General features: G+C 34.3%; 1 protein-coding gene across 3 annotated transcripts in view; it reads left to right on the top strand.

Moving 5' to 3' along the window:
- ADAM2 (ADAM metallopeptidase domain 2) overlaps nucleotides 1–1,782 on the top strand; it is a 106,631-nt gene extending 104,849 nt beyond the window's left edge. For all 3 annotated transcript variants that reach the window (XM_011960669.1, XM_011960671.1, XM_011960670.1), the window contains 2 exons: nucleotides 608–671; nucleotides 1,448–1,782. In XM_011960669.1, coding sequence (XP_011816059.1) covers nucleotides 608–641 — 34 coding nt within the window. In that variant the 3' untranslated portion in view covers nucleotides 642–671; nucleotides 1,448–1,782. The remainder of the gene's footprint in view (nucleotides 1–607; nucleotides 672–1,447) is intronic.
- Nucleotides 1,783–13,657: the final 11,875 nt, after the last annotated feature.

Consider the following 13,657-nt stretch of genomic DNA (forward strand, 5'->3'; position numbering starts at 1 on the left):
ATAAAATGATTTCTGCCTAGGAGTTATATAACTATGTCCTTCATTTTACTTGAAATGAATTGAATTTCATCAAAATACTTAAAATAATATGACAATGTAAATGAGGAAGGAATATATTTTAAAAGTTGATTTGAAATTGCTGAAATAATATACAGCACCTAAACTAGTCATAATTTAGTCAATACTTAAGTATGCTAAAGTGGTTTTCTTATATTGGATAACTATTGTGGAAAAACTGATACCAAATATCTTTAGGGAAGAAAACATAGCTAGTAAAATGAATAGAAATTAATAGGGTTGAAAACGAATGACAAAAGAGTTTAAGGATACTTAACCAATAATATTATGAATATAAAAGTGATCTAAGTTTATTTTCAGGTAAACATATATCACTGTGCTTTTTTTCATATTCAGTGATGCAAAGATGTGCATTATTAGTCTTGATTACCAGGGCAGAGATGTTCTTAGTGATTGGGTATTCTCAAATAATGGGTGAACCCAGTTCTTAGATAAAAATTCAGAACTCTTTCAAGACTGATAGATAATACAGAGGTTTGTAAAATCATCCTGAAGAAAGTATAATATTATTTTTATTTTTAATATGCAGGCAACCTGAAAGTGAGAGTGAACCTAAAGGGTAGTCTGGACAACAGAGATGCCATGATATCACTGTAAGTTTCTTTCATTTTTTAAAATTTATTTTACTTGAAGTACTGGGATACATGTGCAGACTGTGCAGGTTTGTTACATAGGTATACATGTGCCATGTTGGTTTGCTGCACCTTTCAACCCATCATCTAGGTTTTAAGCCCCATGTGCATTAGGTATTAGTCCCAATGCTCTTCCTCCCCTTGCCCCCAACCCCTGACAGGTTCTGGTGTGTGATATTCCCCTCCCTGTTTCCATGTGTTTTCTTTATTCAACTCCCACTTATAAGTGAGAACATGCAGTGTTTGGTTTTATGTTCCTGTGTGTGTTTGCTGAGAATGATGGCTTCCAGCTTCATCCATGTCTCTGCAAAGGACATGAGTGAGTTCCAAATATTTTAAGGATGGGGGGTTGGTGGGGGGGAGGAAGAGAGAGAGAGAGAGAGAATGTATAGATGAAATAGATGAATACATATTAAGTAGTGACAGTCATATAGCTATATATAATAAAAATAAATTGAAGAATATTTTTCAGAATTATATTTTTCAGAATTTATAATAGACATCAAGATATAAATGATACTGAAATTTTTCACTTAAAAATTTCTTACAGTGTTATTTTTAAATTCTTTTCTCTAGTTAATTTTACTTCTTTAGCATTTGTGTATCTAAAATGCTGGCTAAAAATAAATTGCATGATATAGGTCTACTTTGCAATAAGGTTACTTGCATGCTATTTGTTGAACTAGCTGTCATTGTAACTTACTTGTTGATAAAGGTGACTTTTTTCATTTATTCAGTCTTCTAGAGTAATTATCTGCGATGGATGGACACAAAAAAGTGGAAAAAAAAAAGAATGTACATTACCTGGTTTCCTGGGACTCAAACCTGCATATTGTGATTTTTAATTTGACCAGAAAATATGATATGTATATTTGTATAATTTCACAGATAATTTACTTATTAAAAATGCATGATAATGAGTTTTACATTACAAATTTCTGTTTTTTTAAGTTATCTCACACTATTTCTGTTGGTCAGTAGACACTAATTCTGTCAGTAGGGGCATGGTATAAGGAAATACCGTAATGTAATGAGGTGGTACCATCATTAAAAGCCACTGTTATATTTCAAATTGCAATGGTATGTTGTTATGTTATAGTGTCACAGTCTGTAATCAATCAAAGACAATGATCCTAAAATTTGGAAAAATTTTTCAACATATGCTGCTGAAAAAAGATACATTTTCAGGTATATAAACATTCAGAGTAAAGGATGAACAAATATACACCACAAGAACTTTCTACAAAATAAAGCAAATAGACTTTAAGTCTAACAGCGTTAGTAGAGATAAAAGAAGAATGTATCCTAATGCAAAAGGTCAAGTTATTATGAAGTTATAATAATTATAATTAAAATATTTTACAACTTTTAATATAACTTCAACATGTACGAAGCAAATATTGATAGAACAAAAAGAGAAGTAGAAAAATCATCAAATATACTTAAGGATTTGAGCAACACGATTGACAAAAATGATCTATTAGGTATACACAACAACTTCAAAATACGTATTTTAAGTCCGTGTGAAAGATTTACTGATATATTCCACATGCTTGCACATAAAACACATCTAAACAATTTCTCATAACTGAAATATTTCAGATTATGTTCTCTAACTAAAGCAAATTTAAGATAAATATATTATAAAATATAAATTCTCCAAGTATTTGAAATAAACAATACATTTCTAAACAATTCATAGATCAAAGAAGAACATTCAATGGAAATTTAAATATACTTTGAACTGTATGCTGTAAAAGTATAGAAAAAAGAATGACTGACGTAGCTGGTCCTTGCTTAGTGAGAATCTGCAACTACTTGGAGATGTTAAAGGAAAATTGAATATGAGCCTATAACTATTTTTAAATTAATTGAATGTAAGAAATAATATAGAAAAAGGAAAAATTTAATGAAAATAACTATAATATTAAGAATAAACAAAGCCAAAGTTATTTCTTTGAGGAAACCAATAAAATTAATAAACCTTTAAGAATATACTAATACTAGAGAAAAATTTTGAAGGCACACATTAACAATATCAGAAGTGAAAAGGCACACACTCACAGTCACTATTAATAGCAAGAAATTTAAACATTTAAATGAAATAGAAGTATTTCTATTTTCCAAAATTGACCTAAGAAGAATTTAAATATCTGCATGTAACTGCAATTTAAAAGCAACTGTAATCAAAGTTAAAAAGTGTTTAATAAAGAAAATTTAGGTTTTGATGGCTTCCTCTTTGCAATCAAGCAAGTGCTTAGGAAGACATAACTTCAGTCCTACACATGCTGATTCCTTTTATGAGGTTCAGCAAAAATTAGTAACAAAACATGGCAGTCATTATTCAGCCTGAAAAAAGAAGGAAATCTTGTTATATGTAGTAACATGGGTGAAATTTAAGGACATATGCTAAGTGTAATAAGCGAATCACAAAAAGGCAAATATTTCATGATTCCATTTATATGAGGGATCTAAAATAGTCAAACTATTTGACTCAATTCTCTGATTTATAAGCATATACACACACAAGACACACAGACTTCTAGGTACTAGAAATAGATTTGAAGTTTTTTAATCCGATGAAAGGGATCAGCAAAACATATATAATGAAAATAATTAATATTGAATTTTCTAGTCTTTCCTCCTAATATTGTGAAGACATTTAGAAAATTCACTATTAACATTTTTATGTATCTGTGGAAATAGTAGTAAATATGGCTGCAAAAAAAAAAATACACTTTAAAAAGGAGTCTTTATCCAAAGAAAACCTTATTATAATATAAACACAGAAAATCCAAAATAATCTATAGGTAAAATATTTTAATTACCAAATGAATCTGAAAAATCCATTGGGTGTAAATTTAATACACAAGTATCCCATTTACATATAAAATAAAAAATGTAAAAACTAGAATATTTAAAAGAATATTATTTACATTAGCACCAAACATATTAAATCCCTAGAAATAACCATTCTAGGGAATATATGACATCTATACATACAAAATGATAAATTACTATTAAAAGAAATTAAAGATAGTGTTAGGCCATTCTTGCATTGCTATAAAGAAAAACCTGAGGCTGGATTTTTTTTTTATTTTTTTTTTTGAGATGGAATTTTGCTCTTGTTGCCCAGGCTGGAGTGCAACGGCGTGATCACGGCTCACTGCAGCCTTTGCATCCCAGGTGCAAGCGATTCTCCTGCCTCAGCCTCCTGAGTAGCTGGGATTACAGGTGCACACCACTATGCCCAGATAATTTGTGTATGTTTAATAGAGATGGGGTTTCACCATGTTGGCCAGGCTGGTCTTGACTTCCTGACCTCAGATGATCCACTCGCCTTGGCCTCCCAAAGTGCTGGGACTATAGGCGTGAGCCACTGCACCCAGCTGAGGCTGGATAATTTGTAAGTAAATCACACTACCTAACTTCAAAATGTGTAAACACCATGGTAGTGATATAAAAGCAGACACATAGACCAATGGAACAGAATAGAGAGCCAAGAAATAAATCTATGCATTTACAGCCAACTGATTTTCGACAAAGGCGCCAAGAATACATACGAGGAGAAGTTTCTTCAACAAATGATGCTGACAAAACTGGTTACCTACATGCAGAAGAATGAAATTAGATCCTTATGTCTTAGATATATAGGATCTAATATATAGATAAATTATCTCAAAATGAATTAAATACTTAAATATAAGACCTGAAATTGTAAAAGTACAAGGAAAAACAAAAACATAGGGGAAAAGCTCCAAGACATTAGTCTGGGTAATGAGTTTTTAGAATATGACCTCAAAGTACAGACAACAAATGCAAAAATAGACAAATAGAATTGTGCCATACTAAAAAACTTCTGTACAGCAAATGAGACTCAACAGAGTGAAGTGACAGCTTGCAGAAAAAGAGAAAAGACTGGCAAACTATACATCTGATAATAAGTTAATACTCAAAATATTAACAAATTTAAACAGCAAGAAGACAAATAGCCTGATTAAACAATGGACACAATAAAGGAATAGACTTTCTCAAAGGAATACATACAAATGGCCAATACATAAATTGCAAAATGCTCAATATCACCAATCACCAGAAAATGTAAATCAAAACCACAATAAGATACAATGGAGATACAATGTTAGATTGATTGTTATCAAAAGATAAAAGATAATAAGTACAGATGAGGATGCAGGAAAAACAGAACACTTATACACTGTTGTTGGGAATATAAATTAATACAATTATTATAGAAAACAGTATGGAGGTTCCTCAAAAAATTAAACCTAGAAGTACTGTATGACTCAGCACTCCCACCACTGGTTATGTATTCAAAGTAAATAAAATCAGTATGTTGAATAGATATCTGCACTGCCTGGTTTACTGCAGCACACACAGTAGGGTCAAGATACGGAATCAAGCTAAATGTCCATCAACTAATGAATGGATAAAGAAAATACAGTACATATATACAACAATTCAGCCATGAAAAGAGGAAATTATCTCATTTGCTACAACATTTATGAACCTAGAGGCCATGATGTTAAGTAAAATAAGCCACAGAAAGACAAATATCACATCATCTCACTCATGTGGGATCTATAAATGTTGATTTCATAGAAGTAGAGAGTAGAATGGTGGTTACCAGAAGCTGAAGTGATTAGAAGACAAAAGGGTTTGGGGAAATGTTGGTCCAATGGTACATATTTACAGTTAAATAGGGGAAATATTCTCAAGAGATCCATCATGCTGACTGTAGTCAATGACAGTGTATTTTATTATTGAAAAACACAGAGAGCAGATATGTGTTTGCACCACAATAATGTTAACTATTTGAGACAATGAATTTATCAGTTAGTTACATTTAATCACTCCACAATGTATATATGTTTCCAAACATTATGCTATACATGATAGATACATACAATTTTATCTGTCAATTGAAAAAAGTGGACTTAATACACAAAGGAAAAGATAAAGTAGACATAACAGGCCCACAGATTAAAATTATTTCATTACTTTTAAATATGCAGTTAAAAAAAGAAATAAATGAGGTTTCCACTAAGAAGTTGATGGCAATTTATCAATATTTGAGAGCTAAGTGACCTGCTCCAACCCCAGCCCCAACTCATAGACCAATGGCATATGAAATTTATCTATTCTAGTCCAGTGGAGTTCAAATCTAATCATGAGGATTGTAGTTCAGAACAGAAAATAGTTAAAGAATGAGCTGAATTTAATAACTTATTTAAAGCCATAAATCTGAAAAAGACTGATAGGGAAACCAAAATATGTTGGTCCAGACTTTTTTGGGGGAGAATCAATAGTTTGAGTAAAGTGGCCTGAGTTGGCATGCAAATTATCTTAGAACTGTTAGTTACAGGAACTCAATGTACCATAAACCCTCCGAGAGACAAGGAGGACCTAAGATGTATGTGAGTGAAATGGAAATACCATAGTGGAAATGGGAAATTACAGATAGTAAAGTTTGATTCTAAAGACTGCACCATGGTTACTTTCTTTGTACCTGAGCATATAATTGGTATGAGTGTTCCCTGTGAGTGGGGTGTGTTGTCCTTTTCATGGGAGGACGGGGAAGGACATTGATTAAAGTTTACCCTTTAACTAATTTTTGCAGCTATACTAAATGAGAACCTTTAGAATGGTCCACATCCTCCTCAATATCAAACATTAGGCAATAAAGAATTCCACTGGGGCAATAAGAGAGCATTACTTTAATTAAGGAAATGGTTGTGGTCAGAGTTTTAATTCTAATTTTCTTTTTAAATGTACTGTTTGGTTAGATGCAAAGCTGAGTATGAAGTAAATTTCCTTTCTCAGAAACTTTTGTGTCAGTTATAATGTATTTATCTATCTATCATCTATATCTATCTATCTCTCTATCTCTCTATCTATCTATCTGTCTATATTTCTACCTCCCTACCTATTTATTTGGTACTAAGCAATCTTTCACAGTCTTGAGAACTTAGAGATAATATAGGCCTTTATGCTAAACAATACTAGACCATGGAATAATTTTATATGATTAATAATTGCCTCAACAAGGAACACTATAAATTTACAATACATTTGAAATTAAAATCTTTATCAGAATCTCTCTCAGGCTCATATGTTTCAAGATGAGAACATAGTTTACAGACTCTGAACATATAAAGATATTTAAGATTGGATATTTGATGGACTCAAAACCTCAGTAGAGAATACTCACATTAAATGTTCTATTCAAAGATGAAGGATTTGGTGTAGCAAGAGACAGTGCTGGTGAGCCCCAGGGATTCAACAGACATCCACGTGCAAAGTCCCTGGGGTTCTTATTAATATTTGTACGTACAGACTCATGGCTTAATCTCTTCATGAAATAACAAAGGTTTGTGGAATAAATTCTGTCTCTAGGAAAGCTCATGGCAGAAGTTCCCAGTGGAGTCTTTATGCAATTATGTATAGAAGGAAAATCCAGGTTGTATAACCAGGTTTTCCACGTAAGTCAATTGGTCCTGGAGGTTTTCAGGGAATTATACCTTAAACAGCAAATTATACATATTCTTTCTCTTACTTAAGTCAAGAGTGAAAGCTGAACATTCAGACATCCACAGATACAAGAATAGAGTTCTCCCAGTTTATTTGTAAAATACCCTCCCTGTATAATCCGCCACTGACTTTCTCATCACCGGTTAGGAACTTTTAATTATAAACTACTTGTGATCATTGTTCTTCTGCAACTTTTTTACAGTGCAGTTAAAGCAACAAGAACATTTCCAAAGTAGTACTTATTTATTTTATGGTCCAAAATATGATCTGTCTTGGTGAACGGTCCATGTGCACTTCAGAAGACTGTGTATCCAGATGTTGGGTGTCTGAATGCCAATTAGGTCAAGTTGCTTGATGGCTTTCTTCACATCATCTGTATCTTTACTGATTTTCTTCCTAGCACTTCTAACAGATATTGAAAGAGGAATAATGAAATCTACAACTATAATTGAGGATGTGTCTGTTTCTCTTTTCAGATCTGTCAGTTTTCCAGTTTATTTTCAAGCATACACATTTAGTATTGTTATGCCTTCTTGGAGAATTTTCCCCTTATAATTTGTAATGTCCCCTTTTTCTCTGAAAACTGTCTGTTGGAATATCTATTTTATCTGAAATTAGGATAAGTACCTGGGCTTACTTTAATTAGTATTTGCCTGATACATTTGTCTTTTTACCTTTGACCTATCTAAATGTTTATATTTAAAAGAGGTTTATTATAGAGGCATACAGATGGACCTTGCTTTCTAATTCAATCAGACAATGTCTATCTCATAACTTGTATTTAGTCCAGTAGTTAGCATATAATTTTTTCTGTAAAGAGCCTGATACTAAATGTTTTTGGCATTATGAGTCACATGGCTTCTGTTGCAAATCCCCTAATCTGCGGTTACAGTGTCAAAATGACAATGCAACATTTCTTTTCTTTTCTTTTTTTTTTTTGATACAGAGTCTTGTTTTTTTGCCCAGGCTGGAGTGAAGTACATGATCTCAGCTCACTGCAACCTCTGCCTCCCAGGTTCAAGTAATTCTCCTGCCTCAGCCTCCCAAGTAGCAGGGATTACAGGCACCCCCCACCATGCCTGGCTAATTTTTGTATTTTAGGTAGAGACAGAGTTTTACCATGCTGACCGGGCTGGTTTCAAACTCCTGACCTCAGGTGATCCACCCACCTCGGCCTCCCAAAGTGCTGGGATTACAGGTGTGAGCCACCACACCCGGCCAAAAATGTAACATTTCGTTGTTACACCACATTTTGTAAATAAAGTACATTTCATTCATTCATTATTATATTTTTATTTGTTATATATCAGTTGACAGACATTTGGACTCTTTCCACTTTTTCACTATTATGAATAATGCTGCTATGAACTCTAATGTAGGTTTTTGTGGACATATGTTTCTATTTCTCTTGGATATTTACCTAGAAGTGAAATTGTTGGATTGTAAAGTAATGCTGTTACAGTAGCCATTCAATTTGTCAATTATCTCCATTGGTTTACTTCAAAAAATATTCAAACTTTGACTACACTTACCATTCCTAGTTGAACCACCGTTGTTACTCTCCTTGACTATTGTCACAGCCCCCATACTTGTTTCATTTACTTTTCCCCTTGCCTATCTATAATCTATTTGCAAAAAAAAATAGTCTTTTAAAGTGTAAGTTATATTGATTGACATTAAGACCTAATACTATGGTTTGATGTTTGTTCACCCTACATATCATGTCGAATTTTGATTTCCAGTATTAGAAGTGGGTCCTAATGGGAGGTGTTTGGGTCATGGGGGCAGATCCTTCATGAATTACTGGGTGCCATCCTCACGGTAATGGGTGAGTTCTCTATTAAGTTCTCTCTCTATTCCTGTAAGAGCTGGTTGTTAATAAGAGCCTGGCACCTCCCGCTACGTCTTGCTTCCTCTCTCACCATGGGATCTCTGCCCATGCCTGCTCCCATTTACCTTCCACTATGAGTAGAAGCAGCCTGAGGATTTCACCAGAGCTCAATCTTGCATCCAACAGAATTGTGAGCAGAATAAACCTTTTTATAATAAAAAACGTACCAAGTCTCACATCTTCCTTTATAGCAACACAAAACAAAGACACCTTACATGAGATTCACTTTTCTGACCTACACTACAACAACCCTCTGAGAATAACTCTGCCAAGAAGTTCTCTGACATACTCTGGAGATGTTTTCCCCATTGTCTTGATGATTAACATTCAGCTTCTCATTACTTGTGCAAATTTCTGCAGCAGACTTGATTTTTTTCCCCAGAAAATGGATTTTTCTTTTCTATTACATCATTAAGCTGCAAATTTTTCAAACTTTCATGCTTGCTTTTTCTTGAGTCCTTTGCTGCTTAGAAATTCCTTCCACCAGATACTCCAAATCATCTCTCTCAAGTTCAAAATTTCACATATCTCTAGGGCAGGGGCAAAAAGCCACCATCTCTTTGCTAAAGCACAGAGTCAACTTTTCTCCAGTTCCCAAAAAGTTCTGGGACCACATCAACCTGAACTTCATTGTTCATATCGCCATCAGCATTTTCATCAAAGTCATCAACAAGTCGCTAGAAAGTTCCAAACCTTTCCACATTTTTCTCTTTTCTTCTGAGGCCTCCAAACTGGTCCAGCCTCTGCCTGTTACCCAGTTCCAAAGATGCTTACACATTTTGGGGTATCTTTACAACAGCACCCCTTTCTACTGGTACCAATTTACTGTATTAGTCTGTTCTCAGGCTGCTTATAAAGACATACCCAAGACTGGGTAATTTATAAAGAAAAAGAGGTTTAATGAACTCACAGTTCCACGTGGCTGGGGAAGGCTCAAAATCATGGCAGAAGGCAAAAGAGGAGCAAAGTCATATCTTACATGGCAGCAGGCAAGAGAGAGCATTTGGAGGGGAACTGAACTGCTCTTTATAAAACCATCAAATCTTGTGAGACTTATTCACTATCATGAGAACAGCACAAGAAAGACCCAGCCCCACGATTCAATTACCTCTCACCAGGTCCCTCTCATGATGCATGGGAATTTTGGGAGCTACAATCAAGATCTGGGTGAGGCACAGCCAAACAGTATCACTGTATCTTCGTTCTCATTCTTTTCAAAAAACTTCTTGATTTCTGCCTTAATTTCATTATTACCCAAATGTCACTCATGAGCATGTTTAATTTTCATGTAATTGCATGGTTTTGAGTGATTTTCTCAGTCTTGACTTACATTTTTATTGCACTGTGGTCTGAGAGCGTGTTTTGTATAACTTTTTTTTTTTTTTGCATTTTCTAAGGATTGCTTTATGTCCAATTATGTGGTTTATTTTAGAGTATGTGCCATGTGGCAATGAGAAGAATGTATATTCTGTTGTTTTCTGGTGGACAGTTCTGTAGATGTCTAATAGATACATTTGGTCCAATGTTGAGTTCAGGTCCTGAATATCTATTAAATTTTCTGCTTTGATGGTCTACCTAATGCTGTTTGTGGAGTCTTGAAGTTTTCCACTATTATTGTCTAGAAGTCTATGTTTCTTTGTAGGTGTAGGCTGCAGCCTCGTAGGTCGATCTCAGACTGCTGTGCTTGCAGTGAGCAAGGCTCCATAGGCATGGGACCCACCGAACCAGGCACGGGAGAGAATCTCCTGGTCTGCCAGTTGCTAAGACCATGGGAAAGCACAGTATTTTGGCGAGTGTGTCTCATTTTTCTAGGTACAGTCTATCATGGCTTCCCTTGGCTAGGAAAGGAAAAATCCCCTGAATTTTTGTGCTTCCTGTGTGAGGCGATGCCCCGCCCTGCTTCAGCTCACCTTCTGTGGGCTGTACCCACTGTCCAACCAGTCCCAGTGAGATGAACCAGGTACTTCAGTTGGAAATGCAGAAATCACCTGTCTTCTGCATCGATCACACTGGGAGCTGCAGACTGGAGTTGTTCCTATTCAGTCATCTTGAAATGGACCCTCGGTTTTCTCTATGTCTTACGCCTTTTCTCTTCCTTTTTTTTCCTCCATTACTGCTTTCTTTGAGTTAAATGGATATTTTCGAGTTACTAGTTTAATGTTACTTTCTTTAACATATTTTTGAATTGTCTCCCTAGTGACTGGCCTGCAGTTTACATTAGTATCTTAATTTATAACAATCTATTTTGGAGTAATGCCAATTTAATTTCAATAGTATACAGGCTTAGCTTATATGTAGGTCTGTCCTCTGCTCCAGTATACTTTGTGTTATTGTCACAAATTACATACTTACTATTGTGTACCAGTGAATTTAGATTCATAATTATTGCTTTATGTAGCTGTCTTTTGAATAAGATAGGATAGGAAAGACACAACCAAAATAAACTTACGCTGTCTTTTATATTTACCTTCATAGTTACCCTTAATGGTGCCTAATTTTTGTTCATATGGATTCAGTTCTTTTGTAGGGTAGGTCTGCTAGTGCCAAATTCTCTTAGTTTTTGTCTATCTGACAATCTCTTAATTTCTTTTTCATTTTTGAAGGATGGTTTTGCTCAATATGAAATTATCGATTGATCATTTCTTTCCTTCAGAACTTTGAATATTTCATCCTACTCTCTCGTGGCCTCCATGGTTTCTAATGATAAATCAGTTATTATTCTTATTCAGCATCATTTGTATGTGAAAGTTATTTGTCTTTTGCTATTTTCATGACTCTCTACTTTTTTGTTTAATGTTTCTGGAGTTAAACATCTTTTCATGTGCTTAGTTGGCCATTTGTTTGTCTTCTTTGGATAAATATCTATTCAAGTCCTTTTGAACTGTTTTTATGGCATTGAGTTTTAGAAGCTGCTGAATTTTAGAAGTTGTATATCTATTCTGGATGTTAATCCATTTTGAGTTGTGATTTATAAATATTTTATTTTATTCTGTTGGTTGCCTTTTTACTCTTTTTTTTTTGCTTAAAAGTTTTTAATTTTTATAAGGTCTGATTTGTCTATTTTTTTCTTTTGTTATTTGTACCTTTGATACCATGTCAATAAATCATTGCCAAATTAAACATCATGAAGCTTTTGGCCTATATATTTTTTCTAAGGCTTCTATAGTTTTAACTCTTACATGTATGTCTTTGATATAGTTTGAGTTAATTTTTGTATGTGGCCTTAGGAAAGGGTCCAACTTTGTCCTTTTGCTTGTGGAAATCTTGCTTTCCCAACATGATTTGTTTAAAAGACTGCCCTTTCCCTATTTGTCTTAGGTACTTTATTGAAGACCTTTTAATTATACTCATGAGGGTTTGTTTCTGGTCTTTCTAGTCTGTTACTTTGATCTACATATCTGTCTTTACATCCAACTTTATTAATTTCTGTAGATTTTTAGGTAATTTTAAAATCAGAAAGTGTGAGCCTTCCAACTTTGTTCTTTTTCAGAACCATTTTGGCTAGTCAGAATCCTTTGTGATTCCATATACATTTTAGAATAGGTTTTTCTATTCCTGCATGAAAGCCATTAGGATTCTGATTGGGATTTCACTGAATCTGATCAATTTACATAATATTGGCATCTTAAATATAAAGTCTTCTAATCCATGAACACGGGATAACTTTCCATTTACTTATGTCTTTACTTTCTTTAAACAATATTTTGTAGATTTCATTGTACATATCTTTCAGCAGCTCTTTGGTCAAATTTATCTGTAATTATTTCATCCCATTTAATGCTATTGTTTAATTTTTTAATTTCCTTTTTAGCCTGTTTATTGTTAGTATAAATAAATGCAACAGTTTTTTCTTTTTGTTTTCCAAGATGAGGTCTCGCTTTGTCACCTAGGCTGGAGTGCAGTGGTATGATCACAACTCACTGCAGCCTGAACTCCTGGGGTTAAGTGATCCTTTCGCCTACGAGTGTGCCATCAGGGCCAGGTAATTTTTTATTTTATTTTATTTTATTTTATTTATTTATTTTTTATTATACTTTAAGTTCTAGGGTACATGTGCATAACGTGCAGGTTTGTTACATATGTATACTTGTGTCATGTTGGTGTGCTGCACCCATCAACTCATCAGCACCCATCAATTCATCATTTATATCAGGTATAACTCCCCAATGCAATCCCTCCCCTCTCCCCCCTCCCCATGATAGGCCCCAGTGTGTGATGTTCCCCTTCCCGAGTCCAAGTGAACTCATTGTTCAGTTCCCACCTATGAGTGAGAACATGCGGTGTTTGGTTTTCTCTTCTTGTGATAGTTTGCTAAGAATGATGGTTTCCAGCTGCATCCATGTCCCTACAAAGGACGCAAACTCATCCTTTTTTATGGCTGCATAGTATTCCATAAAATTTATTTTAGAGATGACTTCTTGCTATTTTGCCCAGGTTGGTCTTGAACTTCTTCCCTCAAGCAATCCTCCTGCCTCAGCCTCTCAAGTAGCTGGGATCACGAATGTGA

Source organism: Colobus angolensis, unplaced genomic scaffold, assembly GCF_000951035.1.
Source record: "Colobus angolensis palliatus isolate OR3802 unplaced genomic scaffold, Cang.pa_1.0 Scaffold52, whole genome shotgun sequence".
Lineage (NCBI taxonomy): Eukaryota > Metazoa > Chordata > Mammalia > Primates > Cercopithecidae > Colobus > Colobus angolensis.